At 31.3% G+C, this 16,301-nt stretch overlaps 1 protein-coding gene across 1 annotated transcript in view; it reads right to left on the reverse strand.

Annotated features, from left to right (window-relative positions):
* LOC127738897 (uncharacterized) overlaps positions 1 to 16,301 on the reverse strand; it is a 64,714-nt gene that overhangs the window by 5,570 nt on the left and 42,843 nt on the right. The window contains exons 20-23 of the mRNA XM_052250382.1: positions 15,413 to 15,569; positions 3,978 to 4,084; positions 3,611 to 3,715; positions 2,905 to 3,039 (exon numbers count right to left, since the gene is read on the reverse strand). Coding sequence (XP_052106342.1) covers positions 2,905 to 3,039; positions 3,611 to 3,715; positions 3,978 to 4,084; positions 15,413 to 15,569 — 504 coding nt within the window. The remainder of the gene's footprint in view (positions 1 to 2,904; positions 3,040 to 3,610; positions 3,716 to 3,977; positions 4,085 to 15,412; positions 15,570 to 16,301) is intronic.

Consider the following 16,301-nt stretch of genomic DNA (forward strand, 5'->3'; position numbering starts at 1 on the left):
GAATTTTGAATAGGGGTTTATTCTATTATTTAATTTTTGGTGGAAAAAAGGGGTATACTTTAGTCAATCAGAATCATGTTTTGCCTGCATAAGACTTCTTATAAAAGAAGGGAAAAAATACCAAGGAGGCAATCGAAAATCATTTGTCTAATAAAAACATTCAACACTATAGCAAAACAAAAATCAACGAAATGACAAACACATTAACAAAAACATTTGAAAATCATAGACGAATAAATACCTGAAATACGTGAAGAGATATATGAACAAATGAAACCTAAAAAGTAACCACATTCCCTTCCTCTTTTTCTTTATTGTGATATTACGCGACTTTCACGTGAGCAACTTGCCTCGAACTATCAGCAGGATCTACTTATAAATCTGGAAGACCTGATTTCTCACCGTCTTTTGGTTTGGTTCGTGTTGTTCAATTCTTTCTTTGTATTTTTAACACCTTCAAATGGTTGAAAACCGTATATTTATCTGTATAGAATGTTGTTTATTTTTGTGGTGTTCGTATCTCTATGGTTCACGTATAAACCAAATCATATTCATTAGTCCTGACAATACACGAGATGTGGATAATGCAAAATATTTACCACTGGAATTTAGGCAATCAAAAATCATTTATCAATGTGAAGCTTTTGTAAGAGAAAAATTACCCATGACAATTCACTATCTTATCATGGAACAGAAAAGTATGTTTTGCAAATGTTATGATCTGAATGGAACTGTTTTGCAATTTTGATTTGATTCGTGTTGTGGATGTCTCCACAAAGTACCGACAACCCTAAATGTTTTAAACGTCTGATAGCGTGTTCGACATTAACTTGACATTCTGAAATTCTTCTATTTAGTTTTTTGCATTTTATTTTTTTCCTTTTCGGTTTTGTCTTACTTGTTGCCTTCTTTATGGCGTAACAATTGGTGGAAGGTTCACATAAATCTTATCACAAAAATTAACACAGTTTGGAGGAAAATCCAATTCCAAGTTGGTGCCAATTCTTGGAAGAAGGTTGTCTTGCTGCGCATCGTTTTAATGTTCAAGAAAACCATTTTTCATGAGCCGTATGTGATTTGTATTGTCTAGAACTATCTGGGTATGAATGCAATGAATGGACAGACAGACGAAAGAACGGACGAAGGAACCCATCCGACCATCACTATATACTGTCCAATTTAGAAAGCGGAGTGTATAGTGAATATTAGGCAAAACAAAATGAATAAATCGGAAAACAATTACCCGATATATAAATTAGCAGGATTTGCAAAAGGTGAAAATGAATATTCCATTCTCAATATATCCTCCTGACACAAAGATGATAAAATTTACTTCTCCATATGAAAGTTTAACGCCACTTTCAACAGTATCTCAATTCAATCGTGGTGTTCTGTTGTGTTGGTAGTGAAAGCCGTGATACAACGAAGAAAAAAACTTCCGAACCTTCAGTAAAACGTTAATTTAACATGCTTGAATAATGCCCAAATGTGGTAATCTTTTCAAGCTTAATTCGATAACCTTTTTCACTAATTGACAAAAGTTGATAGAAAGAAAATGTCAGTTAATTTTTTTTAGGTATTGTCCCATTTTAACAATACATTAAATTTCAAGAATGACCTTTCTAGATAAAATAAAAAGATAAAGATAATGAAATAGAATACTCTTCTGTTTCATTCTTTTATTTTTTTTTAATTTTTTTTATTTGAATTTTAAGCTAAACATTCTCTATTCTAGAAAATGATATAAAATAAGGAAATTTGGTATGATTGACAAAGTAGACAACTCTCTGCCAGAGAATAAATGACGTAAATGTTTACAATTATAGGTCACCGTATAGTCCCCAACAAGGAACAAAACCCATCCCGCGTAAATGCTATGAAAGGCCCCGGCATGAAAAGTATATTTTAAATAAATTTCAAATGAACGAACATTTTGAACAAAGATTGATGTAAAGTAAAAAATCTGATTCGGATGTGATTTGATTGCAGTGTTTTTTTTTATTCATTTATTTTGATCACTTTGCAGATTTTCCTTGTAGTCGTTCACCAAAATAGTAAGAAATTGGGAAACAACGATCTTAAACCGAATCGATCACTACTATGTAACAATGCAGTTTATGATGATAATATTAATAATGGTCGTGTTGTTTTGCTGTATTGCAAAATAAATTGTTATTATTTAATTGTTTAAAAATCATTTCAGTATTATCAAACAAACTCATGCAGGTAACTTTAATTAATGAATGATTAGCTGTACTTTTTGAGATGGTCCCCACTATAGTCTGTAGTGGTATTGGTATTTAACATCAGCGTCAAAATCGTATTGACTTTCCAAACACGTCTAATAGTATATTTACCATATATTCTATTATTCTTTTTATAAATCGTATGCCATCACACTGGGAAATAGATAATGGAATGTCTTTTTATTAAGTAGATAATGGCATTATAATTTCTTCATATTCTTCATATTTATGTTCAGCTTACTATTCGATCGAATACTAAGTTTGGTGTTTTATTACAAACAAGTTAAACCGTGCTATTAGGTTTTATTTACGTGGTGTTTTGCCTTATAATTAAGCAATTAGCAATGAATAATAGAAAAACAGATCTAGAAATTCCTTATAATTATGTGATAGACAACATGCAATGTCTAAATGGTTTGAAATTATTACAAGACATACCCTTCAATTTGTCTTTGGCCATTGAGTATGACACCTACAAGTGTTACTTTCTTGCTAAACTTATTGTTCATAATGTGGTTTGGCATATAATAATAGGATATAAGGTAATTATGAAATATTCTTTTGCACATTTTTTACGGCTGACATGTTTTATATAATGAGCGAGTTGACCTGTTTTAAATCAAATAAGTGTTAAATGATATATATAAAGTGATGTTACCTGATCCGTCATTACAGACATTACACGATTTTGGACAGACGTGCCATGCAAAGTCTTGATGTGCTCCACATGCTCGAGGATCTTCTTTGATGAATTCCTCACAGTCATCCCTAGCGTCATTACATACTTTTCTATCTATACATTAGAAATAGTGATGAAGTTATTTATAGAGTCACATATATTCCGACGAAATCTCAATTCTTTTGAGGAGCGGTAAGGAAAGTTGAAAGGAAGTGTTTATTTTATTTATTAGAGTTCCTACGTTTTAAAAGATTTTGTAAGATTCCTCACAATAAAGTATGTTGAAATATAGTTAATAGTTAAGAGAAGTTTTAAACTGCTAATTAAATTGTCCTTCCTTGTTGATTTGAGATAATTAGGCCATCGCTGGTATCTCCTTCATTTCGTCATTTATTTCTTTTCCACTTAAAATACAGAGCCATCTTACATTTTAATTTGAATTTTGTGCTAACAAATTCTTTGCTAAATGGAGAAAAAGTTTAGGTCATAAACTGAAGATGGAGACGTTGTAAGTATTTTTATAAAAGTAGTATAATTGAATATAAACGTATACTACCAATTTAAATATCTAAATGAATGTACATTCGTTAAACTTTTTGCACATCTGAAAATCCCTCAAGTAAGATATCATATCGAATATTGCTTTATATTCTATAATAAATTCATCAAATATTGTATGTCAAACCTGATGGAGACATTTTACAGATGACAGAGAGATATTGGACACTGTTACAAGAAATCCCCTTCCAATTCCCGGTTTTATCCACATATCCGCAACCTTTGTTGTTTCCTACAAAAAAAATTATATAATAAATAAATTTATTGAGCAGTTTCAATTAAAATTTATCATACCCATTGCGTATTATACAACTGAATATTGTTCGCACACGAAAAGGTTTATCCTGACAAGTGATATGATTTCATTTCTTAATAAACTTAATATTTAACATGAATGAATGTCATTAGTTTTGATATATGATTCACTATATTTATTCAATATAAATAATTTTATATTCTTGCAAATCGATGTAAGTTTTGAAAGATTTATTCACCTGAAACCCATTTGTTGAAGGTAACAGTCGAACCATCCTCTAGCCAAATAGAATCTCCTAAACTGTCCTCAAACTGTAAACCAAGCCAGAAGGGACGAACATCAGTCCTGAATAAAAAAAATATTATCTAGAAGCTAATGAATTTTAACACATGAATTTCAGTTTGTAACTTTTTTATCCAGAAATTAATATTCTGTATAATCAATCCAGCCAATGAGAAAAAAATATTGTAATAAGTCAAAACTGTTTTGTTTTCAGCAATAATGTTAACTAGTAATAGTAATAGCATACAAAGTAAATGCTAGTCGAGTTTTAGAAAATGAATTCCTACCTTTATTTTAATTTTACCAAGAATTTTGAAAAAAAATACTCTTACAATAGTTATTATAATTTATTGTTTAGTCCATTTTTTGCTATATCCCTTAGGCGTGGCTCGGTACTTATACATCCCGCCATTGTGTTATTGTGCTATGGTAATTTTTTGTATTCTTGTCTTTCATTTTTGCTTATGTGCTTTGTCTATATGCCATTTTGTTTCTCTTTGTTGACATATTTGTTTGTTGTTATAGTGATTAAGATTATAACACAATGTTGACTGCTGTACCCCTATTTTTAACATTTCTTTTTTTTTTAACAACAAATAAATATTCTTTATTCTTCAGAATGCTTGTTACAATTTCACTTCACTGTCCAAGCTCCAATAAAGTATCCCTGTGAAATACTTTCTGAGTATCCAGGACAATACTCAGAATATAATAAAATATAAATGTTTTTTTTCTATTATATCAATCTTTTTAAATTAATGAAAAATACATTTTGAGATACTGTTTTGTTCTCATTCATAACCCTTAGTATTTCTTTTATAAACATATTATACACATCTAAAAATTTAAGTTTTTGCTCGGAGACATAATATGACTTGTAAATACAAAAACCTAGAACCGTCAAAAAATAGTTAAAACCATAATACCCCTGGTCTGATATTTTGTATCCAAATACTATATGTTTTGCTAATACCTTGTTATGAAAATTCATTTTTGCTAGAAGATAATGTACCTTCTCCCAAAAATCTTTCAAAAATGAACATGTAATAAAGAAATGCAAGTAATCTTCTTCTTCTGTTTTACAAAAATTGCATTTATCATTCTCAGATATTTTCCATCTTAAAAGTAACTGCTTTGTAGGAATAATATACTGAAGTAGTTTCCATCTGAAAATTTTCAACTTGTTTTCTGTTAAAATTTTAAATATAAAATCGTATACAAATGTCTTATGTGGTGTGTATTCTAATTTTAAATATCTTGTCCAAATATTAATACCGATTGGCTTTGTATATTTTTTATCTATTAAAGTATTCTAAAGTATTTTATTGTTGATATATTTTTCTTCAATTTGTTTATTTTGCCAACTTAATTTATCCTTACATATGTTGATACTCTTAACGGAGTTTTCTTTTTTTAAAACTTGCAGCCATTCTTTTGGAATGCAAGATTTTAACATCTTAAACTCTGCAATCCAGTTTGATTTATTCTTTAACTTTTTTAAAATAAAGCTTTCGGATAATTTTCCCTCACTATCCAGTATGTCGTTAATATACACCAATCCACTTTTAACCCAGTTCGGGAAGAACAAACTTTTATTGCGATTTTTAATATATTTATTTCCCCAAATAATCTGTTTTCTGATACCCGAAAAGTGATCAGAAAATTTTGTTAAACCTCCTCCTGTTTTCACCCAACTTGAAATTACTTGTAAATAAAAATCAGGTATGTTTCCAAGTTCATTTGGTGATTTTATGTTATCTAAATTCATTTTAAAGACAAGAAAATTTTTACCAAGAGTGTTAAAATATTTAGTAGGAATAATCTTCCAGTTCGGCAGTGCGGTTGTTGTTAATTTGGAGACCCATGAAGCTTTCAGTGCTGTAAAATAACTGTTAAAATCAATCATTTTTTATCCCCCTTTTTGGTATTCTCCGATAAGTGTGTTTCTTTTTACTTTGTCATTTTTTCCCTCCCAAATATATTTGAAACAGCAGCTTTCAATTTCTTTTAGGTAAATATCTGGAACTTTGCACGAAGTAGCCAAAAATGTAAATTTTGGTAATATTAAAGATTTTATGATCAATATTTTCCCAACCATTGTTAATTTTCTTTTTTCCCAAGTTTTAATTAATGATTTCATGTTTTCTATTTTAGGTTCCCAATTTATCTTTTCACATTGGTGTTTGTCTTGACCAAAATAATACTTAAAGCTTTAACGGGTTTGTCTGTCCAGCGTATGCCTTCAATTTTATCTATGCTATTTTTAAGCGCCCCAATCCAAATTCCTTCTGTTTTATTACGGTTTAACTTCAGACCAGAGAAAGAACCAAATTTTTCAATTATATTCATAGCTTTTGATATATCTGATTTTGAACTACAAAAAAGTGTTGTATCATCAGCCAATTGTGATATTTTGATGCTGTGTGTTTTATTATCTATAGTAATACGAATACCTTTAATGTCTGAGGTTTGCCTTAATCGCTCGGCCATAATTTCGACTGATAAAACAAAAAGTAAAGCCGATAAAGGACATCCTTGACGAATTCCTCTAGAGTTTTCAAAAATTTCGGATACCCATCCATTATTTATCACACACGTCTGTATTCCCTTATATAGTGTTTCCACCCATGATATGAATGATTCATTAAAACCAAAATGCTTTAAAACGCTTAACATGAATTCCCATTCCAAAGAATTGGAAGCTTTTGTAAAATCAACAAATATAATATCCCATCTATTCCGTTTGATTCTGCATAGTCCATTATATCTTGGATTTGCCTTAAATTGAATCCAATAAAACGATTTTTTACATATCCGGTTTGATCTTCATTAATTAGTTTAGGAAGAAGCTCTTTTAGTCTCTGTGCCAAAACATGAGATAATATTTTCAAATCTACATTTAATAATGATATTGGGCGATAATTGTCCAAAGATAATGGGTCATTTTTTTTAAATAATAAAGATAGAACACCTGTTCGTTGTGTATATGATAAAAGTTTTTCCTCGTGTCCTTTATTTAAAACTTTTACTAACATTGTTTTTAATTTTTCCCAAAACGTCTTATAAAATTCTAATGTTAAACCATCTAGACCAGGTGATTTATTTAGCTTCATCTTATTAATAGCATTAGTACATTCATCTATAGTAACCTCCCCGTCACAAATTTTAAAGTCGTCTCCATTTATCTCCTTTTCCATGACAGTATCGCCTACATATTTATGTAGTAGATTTTTATCTGGATTCGTGGTTGTATATTATACTTTATAATAGTTTTTTATCATTTCTAGAATTTGTTCCTGATTTGTTGTTACCTCGTTATTTTCAATTCTGAGTTTGTTAATAGATTTCTTAACTTGTTGCTGTTTTTCTAAACCTAGAAAATAAGAATTATTTTTTCCCCCAGTTCTATCCATTTTTCCCTTGATCTTATTTGAGCCCCATTTGCCTTATTTTCATAAATTTTGTCCAATTGTAACTCTAATTGTTTAATATTATTTGTTATTGTTTCATCTTCGTTTAATTGTTCATCTCTAAGTGTCGTAAAGTGTTCTAATTCTCTTTCTAATTTTCTTGTTGTCTCCCTTGATAATTTCGATTTTCTTTTACAGTAAAGAATAGATTCGTCCCTAATTTCGATTTTTAGATTATCCCATAATAGACGGATATCGCTACTATCACTATTGTTTATACGATTTTCGAACTTATTAATTACTCTGTTGATTGTTTTTTTATATTCAATATCTTTTAAAATAGAATTATTCAATTTCCAGTACCCATTCCCTCTTTCAGAAGCTCCTGTCCTAAAGTTTAAAACCATCCCTTGATGGTCAGTCACTTTAATTAGTGCCGGTTTAATTTTACAATATTCCACGAGAGATTGAAATTCTTTTCCAATTAAAATAAAGTCTATCCTACTGGCTTGTGTCTTATCCTTTCTTCTGGAGACCAGGAGCCATGTAAACTGTTGTGTATTTTCATGTAAGAAACGCCAAATATCTATAAAATTATGATTTTTCATAAAGGTTTTTAAACTATTTACAGGCTCAGAAAACTTTGTATTTTTATTAACGCTTTTCCTATCTAAAATCTTTAACGCTTCATTGAAATCGCCGGCAACTAGAGTAATGCCTATAGAATTTTCTTTTATAAAATTGTTTACTTTCTTGAAGAAAGAATTTCTATCTGTTCTGTAATTTGGCGCGTAAAGACAAACTAGAGACAAAATTATATTGTCCATTTTCACATTTAATAAAATAAGTCTTCCGTCATTATTACAGAATTTATTAATGACCTCAATATCTGCATATTTGTTAATACCGATTGCTACCCCCCTACTTGCCGTAGTTCCATTACTGCAGTAAAAAATAAAATCCGTATCCTTTTCAAGACTAGCCTTTGATTCTTCATTGAGATGTGTTTCTTGTAAAAGGGCAATGGAACACTTATTACGTTTAATCCAATCTATAACTCTTAATCCTTTTTCTTTATTTTTCATACCATTAACATTAAGTGTGCATAAATTAATATTTGTCATTGTACGTGTAGTTTAAAGGGTAATTTAATTTTGTTGACTTATTTGTACGATCTATTTTAACATTAAAATTTTCAATCGATAATAGGTAGAAAAACGTGACCTTATTTAACCTCGTGTCAATTATTAACCCGTGAAGTACGGGCGTACCCAGGTACAAACGGTTTGTTTCATCACATGCTACATTGTGTATAGGAAAGCATTCAATTTGGATAAATAAATCTACTGCTTTCGATTTAGTTGGATTATATTGCAGTTCACTAAAAACTAAGTGTAATAAAAATAGTGTGTGAATTAAACACTCTAAACAAATGAACTGAGTATGTCGCAATTGAAAAGTGCACTTATATATGTGGTAGACTATAGTTTAGTCTGAATTTAGAAAGGATTTAAAAACTAATTTAGAATTCATACGTAAATGTCTTTTTGGATTACTTTTACGATTTTGAAACGACTGTTTTCTGAAGAAGATTACATTTCTAAAAAGGTAGGTAATTTTGGATATCTGTTCAATATTGTTTTTACATGTTTGTTTATAAATTACTTTATTATCACTTACATCAAGTGATTTGTTTTTGTTACCAACTAACAGTAAGTTCCAAAAAGCATCGCCTTTATAATGTACATGCATATTTGAATCACTTTCACTCCCAATACCATTATAAAAATGTGTGTACACTGTAAGTAATAACTGCCTCACAAGCATATGTTTACGGGTTTTAAAAATGACAATATATAATCTACTTTGTTTTTGTTTAAAAGTATTTTCATAATTTTTTATGCTATAACATTTTTCTAAAAATAGCCCTGGGAAAAACCAGTATCGTAAATAAGCACAACATTGCTTAATATATGACGTCATCGACAATGTACATGTAATCAGCTTAATACAATAGAATTTGATTAAGAACTCATACAGTATCTTATAGCAACTGTGTAAAGTCTCAACTTCACATGTTGATCTTTGTTTTACAAATCTATAATTGTTGTATGTTGTTTTCATTTTAGATATAAACATTTCAAATTTAATCAATTTACATTTGGCAAATAACAGAACGATAGTACTGCATAACCATGTTCATAATAATATTGGTGCAGTACTAACAGCTAAATATATTTGACTGAAATTTATAAAGCAACAACACAGTGTATAATATAAACTATGGTTTTCGGTCCATGAATAACCATTATTATCCGATAGAATTTCACTGTGGTTTGATGTTTCTAAATATAACATAGGGAAAACCAAGTTTTTTAAAAACAGCTGATTCACTTTTTTTTCTAAACAATGATAATTCGTAAACAAATGTTTACGCAGAATCTGATTGTACATGATATTGAAAATATATATTAGCTTTTGGCCCGTTAAATCGTATATGTTACACCATATCTTTGTTTCTAATATCGTCAATTGACATTTTATAACGACAAACCTTTGTTTAGTAATACATATATACATACATATTAATATCGTTTTGTACACCATATAAACTTTTTCATACCATATCTTATTTGAAAACATTCCAATATTTTTAAACATTTCATCATTACTTAGATTAAACTCTGTATTTGAGCTTGATTTTTTTTTCATTTATATGTTTTTTATTGGTTTTTTTTAAATAATAAAAAAATAAACAATTTTCTTTTAAATGTACAGTTTGTTGATAAATTATATTAATACAATATTTTGAAATATGATACAACAGTTATTTTGACAAGATAGTGATAAGATATTCTATGCTTTTGATTTCTTAGGTCCAATGTTTTCTGTGGGTGTAGGTGGCGTATGATTTCTTGCTGTTGTTCTTCTTGTGTTTTTTGGTGTTCTTACAAATTTATCAATTGATTGTTGTGATTTGTCATTGCCTGTGTTACTCAAACTTGGTAGTTGCACATTCTTTGCTGAACCTGTTCTTGTATCACTAGATTTGCTGGATAAATAGCTATTTTGTGATGGTTTCAGTATTGGTGTATTAGATGTTTTGTCAGTTGTTTCAGAAATGTGTTCTTTTGTTTGAGCTTCAATGGACTGTAGATTTACATCTGCACTTTCATTTTCATTGACATTAACCTCTGAGTTGTCTTCATTTATATTTTCACTTTGAAAGCCAATTGGGCAATCCATCATTTTATGCCCACTTTTGTTGCATGTTTTACAAACCCAGTCATTTGGGCATCCATATATCAAGTGACCAGGTTGCAAGCATTTATGACAAGTTTTTACATTGTTTTCATAATTGATGCTTCTGTTGAACTCTGGCTGTCCAGCATGGAAAACCCTAGCCATGTATTTACCTATCTGTATATTTCTTGGTATGGTCTTGTCTAGTACCTTACTGATTACCACTCTGTCAGCAGTTTGGCAAGCAGTTAATTTGCCATTTACTCTCAAACATTCTCGGAAAAGGCCTTGAATCTCACACCCTTGTAGAGTTAGAGCTCTGTGGATTTGTCCATCGTCAGCGGACAGAGGGACATTTTTCACCTTAATACGAATAGTATTCTCTTGCAGCCTACCAGGATTTCGAGGATTTTGCGAGTACAGGAGTACCTGCCTGCCACGCAGGTTTAGCCCTGTCACTAACAAAGACAGTCTGTCCTCCTCGTTGTCCATATAAAGGCGCCACATTTCTCTTATCTTATACGAGTGATGTCCCTTGTTGCTACGGCTCGTTGAGATAGCACTCCGTTAAAAAAGTTTAATAATTAGTAAATTAGAGGTAAGATGGACCCAGAATTTGAAGCAATATGTAAGCGTATGACGGCTGATCGTATGAAACGCCTCCTGAGTGTTCTACAAAATGAAGAAAGTGAATCTGACGGAGATGAAGTGAATGAACAAAATCAAAACAAAGAAAAAATGGCGTCTTTTTCTGATGTAGTAACTGGTAAAACTCAAAACAATCAAAACAATCAAACTGAGACACATCAAATCAATGTTAATGATCCCGGAAACTTCGTAAAACCTATTTTTCTTAAAGACGAAGATGTAGATGGCTCGGTGAAACCCCCAAGATCTCTTTGGCTCACAAATCTAGAGATATACAATGCTATAGGTACCAAAGTCCCTGCGAAATGTATTAAAGGTATTCAACGGATAAGAGAAATTTTTAACATTTCTACTATTATGTCTGTTTGTTTTGTTCACACAATGTCGTCAATACAATGGAATTTTCTTCGACTGTCATACAAGTTAAAGGTTTAGCTAGCTATAAAACTAGGTTGAATCCACCATTTTCTACATACAGAAATGCCTGTACCAAGTCAGGAATATGACAGTTATTTTCCATTCGTTTGAAGTGTTTGAGCTTTTGATTTTGCCATTTGATAGGGGACTTTTCGTTTTGAATTTTACTTGGAGTTCGGTATTTTTGTTATTTTACTTTTTCCACACGTGTATAACCGACTAATTTTTTTTTAGTATGTAGGGGTCATTTTTGTCTAATTAAATCTAAAGTTAAATCTGGTTACGAATTAAGGCTACGAGTAAAACATTTGCTTTTTTTTATACATTTTGCTTGCAATCTAGTCAGATCTGCTCCCTTAAATTACAGATTATTCATTATTAAGAGTTTGCCTAGGTAAATAACAGATAATGATTATTGTGAAAATGTGTAGCAACGTTTTTAACAGTGCCGAATTTATCCAATTCTTTGCTTTTTTATTGTAAATCATTTAAGATTGGTTCCGTGTAATATTTTCTAGTGCTTCCTTTTTGTTAAATGATGCATTTATTTACGATACAATTGAAATACTATTTTATAAACGTAAACGGCGTACACATAGGACCTTAACAATATATTTGAAAAGCAACTATCACAAACCCTCAAGTGACTAAATATCAACGTTTCGTTCGTAGCATATAAAACGATGTATATTGTCTACCAATAGGCAAATATGAGATTAGATGAATGTAAAAAAAAAAATTAAATTTCCAAAGCACAATACAAAACAATGGAAGACAGGTAAATTAATCATCGATGTATAAGAGAAAGTTAACAGGACTGCAGGGAAACCATACAAACATATAAATTCAAAATGCTGACTAAGTAGCTTCTGTTACAATTCTCGTGCACTGTCACCTAAATGTTTTGTTAGAAAAAGAACCTAACGCCTTAGTGATATCTTGGTAGCGCGCTCGGATCATACCAAAAGACTTTGAAATTGGTACTTACTCTCCGCTAAGCACTTGGCATTTAGGAGTTAGAGAAAAATTAAGGCAACAGTAGTTTATCGATGTACTGAGTAACATGAACCCCATCAAAACAGAGATGAAATCGGGTGTTCAGGAAGGGTTAGCAGATTCTGCTCAACATGTAGCACCCGTCATATTGGTCATGGTGAGTGATAAATCTTATTCGGTGTAATCACAATCGAAGAAAAAAGGATGGGATGGTTGTTACGACAATTAATACATATCATTGTTCATCTTTGATATTCAATAACATCAATCAACTTGGGATAGAGTGAGTAAAACTTTCGATTGGATGGCCGTAACTTTGCCATTTGAAAATGAAAGGAATTCATGATAAGCTCTGGAATATTGTATCAACTGGGAGATAATTACTCCATATTGTAGTAAAACATTTAATTTGCATCTACATTATTGTTATTAAAAAGTAAAATAACAAAAATACCGAACTCCAAGGTAAATTCAAAACGGAAAGTCTCTTAACAAATGGCAAAATCAAAAGCTCTAACGCATCAAACGAAAGGAAAACAACCGTCATATTCCTGACTTGGTACAGTCATTTCCTTAGGTAGAAAAATGGTGGATTAAACCTAGTTTTATAGCTAGCTAAACCTCTCACTTGTATGACAGTCGCAGAAAATTCCATTTATTGACAACAATGTGTGAGCAAAACAAACAGACATAATAGGTAAAAATGTAAAAAATTGGGGTACAGCAGTCAACATTGTGTTATATTCTTAATCACTATAAAAACAAACAATTATGTCAACAAAGAAAAACAAAATGGCATGTAGACACTCAGTGGACAAACCACATAAACAAAACTGAAAAACAAGAATACAAAAAATGACCAAAGCACAATAACACAATGGCAGGATGTATAAATACCGAGCCACGCCAAAGGATATTACCAAAAATGGATTGAACAGTAAAGGTTAAACATATACAAAGACAAATAAAAAGAACACTATAAATGTAATTATGGTGATAAACAACATCAGTATTAAGAATCTATACTTCAAGACCAACATGCATTATTTGTAAAGTTGAATATTTATCAACAAGGTCTTGGTATCTTCCGATGAACCTCTTTAGAATTCATTTATTTAAATTAAGTCGACAATACATAAATGGATATGCCATAATCAAATATGTAAGCAAAGAGTTATTTAAGGTGCATTTATAGTACAACTATCACGGGAGTGTTTAACGATCTTGGCTACCATTTAGGGTTTTGCACGGTTGGTCACTTTAAAATACCGAAAGTGAGTACGATCAAAAATAACCAATTGTATTTTTAAAAGACCGTAAAATTGACAGTTTAAGTAACCGTGCAGGGAAACAGTGCATGTATTTCTCGGGAAACAATTGGTTTAATCATCCGGGAAACTGTCATATAAAAAATTAGGTGTGGAGCAGGCGATTGTCATTGTTACTATAAAATGTCGGTATGCCAAGATTGGTCCCTGTGACAGATAACTACGTCATATGCCGTCTTCAGACTAGAGTATCTCAAACTGAAGTCGTCCAACAATTCAACGATCACCAGAGTACAATTTCACACTTTTGGCAGCGATTGCATCAAACCAGATCAGCTCAAGATCGCCCTAGACGTTTTAGGTCACGCATTACTACTCCAGCCTTGAGTTATAAATTAACGAAATCGAAAAGTCACTGCTAAAACCATTGATGATAGTATACAAGGTTTACTGTGAATTTCTACCCAGACAGCCGTGACAGGCTTCGCAAACGCAGAATTAGCCCAAGGCGACCTCACGTTGGACCAGTTTTGACCATTGTTCATAAACGTCCACGTGCTTATTGGTGTAAAAGATGGAGGGTCTGGACTTTGAAGAAGTTGCACCGAATTTGGTGAAGCAAAGAATCAAGTTTCATATCCAAAAAAATTGACTATTGAACGATTTTACTCTGTTTGTGAAAAGGAAGTTGACAGATTTGGCGATAGAAGCAGCAATATCCTTCAACTGCAAAATATCCTTATTGTGTGTCGGAAATTGAACGGCTAAGATACTTTGCAGCCCCATATGCTCAGTTTCTTTGACCGACAGAGGGAGATGTTTTAGCAGGACAGTGTCTGTTCCCATGCATCAAGGGTAACCATGGATTTTCTAAATCAGAACCAACATTAATGTATTGTCATGGCCATCAAAGTAGACAGATTTAAACCCCACTGAACATCTTTTAGACGGACTTGATAGACGCGTCAGTCAACCTCAACCCAACCTCAATCATTGGATCAACTCAGTCAAGTATTAAAACATGATTGTCAAAGGATACCGCAAGTCCAAATACAGAATGCAGAACTGTGTTAGTCGCAATTGGTGGTCAAAATAGATACTGACTTTAAAGTCACTGGAAATTTACTAACTTTATCGTTCTTGACCTTTTTTAAGATTTTGTTTTACATTAGTGTGTAAATTTTAGGTCATTACAACAAACCTTTATTTAAAACCATTCTGCGTTTCCATTTTTGCAGAGTACATATTTTTTGAAGAAATAAATCATATCAAAATTCTGTTTCTCAAGACAGATATTTTCTTCTAATTTACCATTCCATTTTCGAAATACTATGTACATATGTCAACATTTCAAAATAAACACTTTTTTAAATAAATATTGAAGTATTCATCATTCCTAAAATTCTTACCTTAGCCGTAATAAAAATTTGAATTCATTCTCATCTTTGATTGATGTCATCACAGCTGAATGACGCTTACATATCTCGTTAGATGTTGTCATGTTCTCATATGTGTCAAACCATCGATAACATTTCCCGTGAAATGGAAACCAACCATTTGGACATCCTATAAAAATGAAGTATAATTATTTGGAAGATTACGGTTAGTGGAAAATAAGACTAAAATGTTTTTTGATAAAGCTTATCTTTTTTATACAATCATATAGTTCATTGATAAAATAAAATACCAAAGGGACAATATATAAAGTCATGTGAAGAGGACAGCAATTATCACAGGCAACATATCAAAAAGACAAGCAATACTCATAAAAACACTACATAGAAAATACAGTTGAATAAAAATGAATATCCAATTAAATGCCGTGGTTGTCTATATATATATATTTGTTGACAGTTGATCAAGTGAAGTTGTAATACTTTTCAAAAAAAATGACGAATTTACCAAGTAGAATTCTTATCATAGTTTTTATACAATCTGTCCTCATTGATGATCTTATTTGTCCTGCCAATGTGACATCACTGAATTAGAATTATCATTTGAACTTCCATTAGCAACACGACTGGGGCCACACGTTTACCTTTCAAGAGAAAAGATAAACCCTCCACCCCCCCCCCCCCCCCCCCCCCCCCCCACCGGGTTTTGGTGGAATTCTTGGAGATTTTAGTGGTCTATGCTGTGACGATTATTTTTCTTTTTGCTGTTTTTCGCCATTGTGTTGTCATGTCAGTTCGTCTTCGACATTTGATTTTAGGAACAATAAAGCAAAAGAACCTTTAATGGAATAATTCTTTACAACAGTCATATAAGTTCTGGTCATTTACAAATGTAAACACGAGA

This window comes from Mytilus californianus, unplaced genomic scaffold (genome assembly GCF_021869535.1).
Source record: "Mytilus californianus isolate M0D057914Y unplaced genomic scaffold, xbMytCali1.0.p SCAF_1, whole genome shotgun sequence".
Taxonomy (NCBI): domain Eukaryota; kingdom Metazoa; phylum Mollusca; class Bivalvia; order Mytilida; family Mytilidae; genus Mytilus; species Mytilus californianus.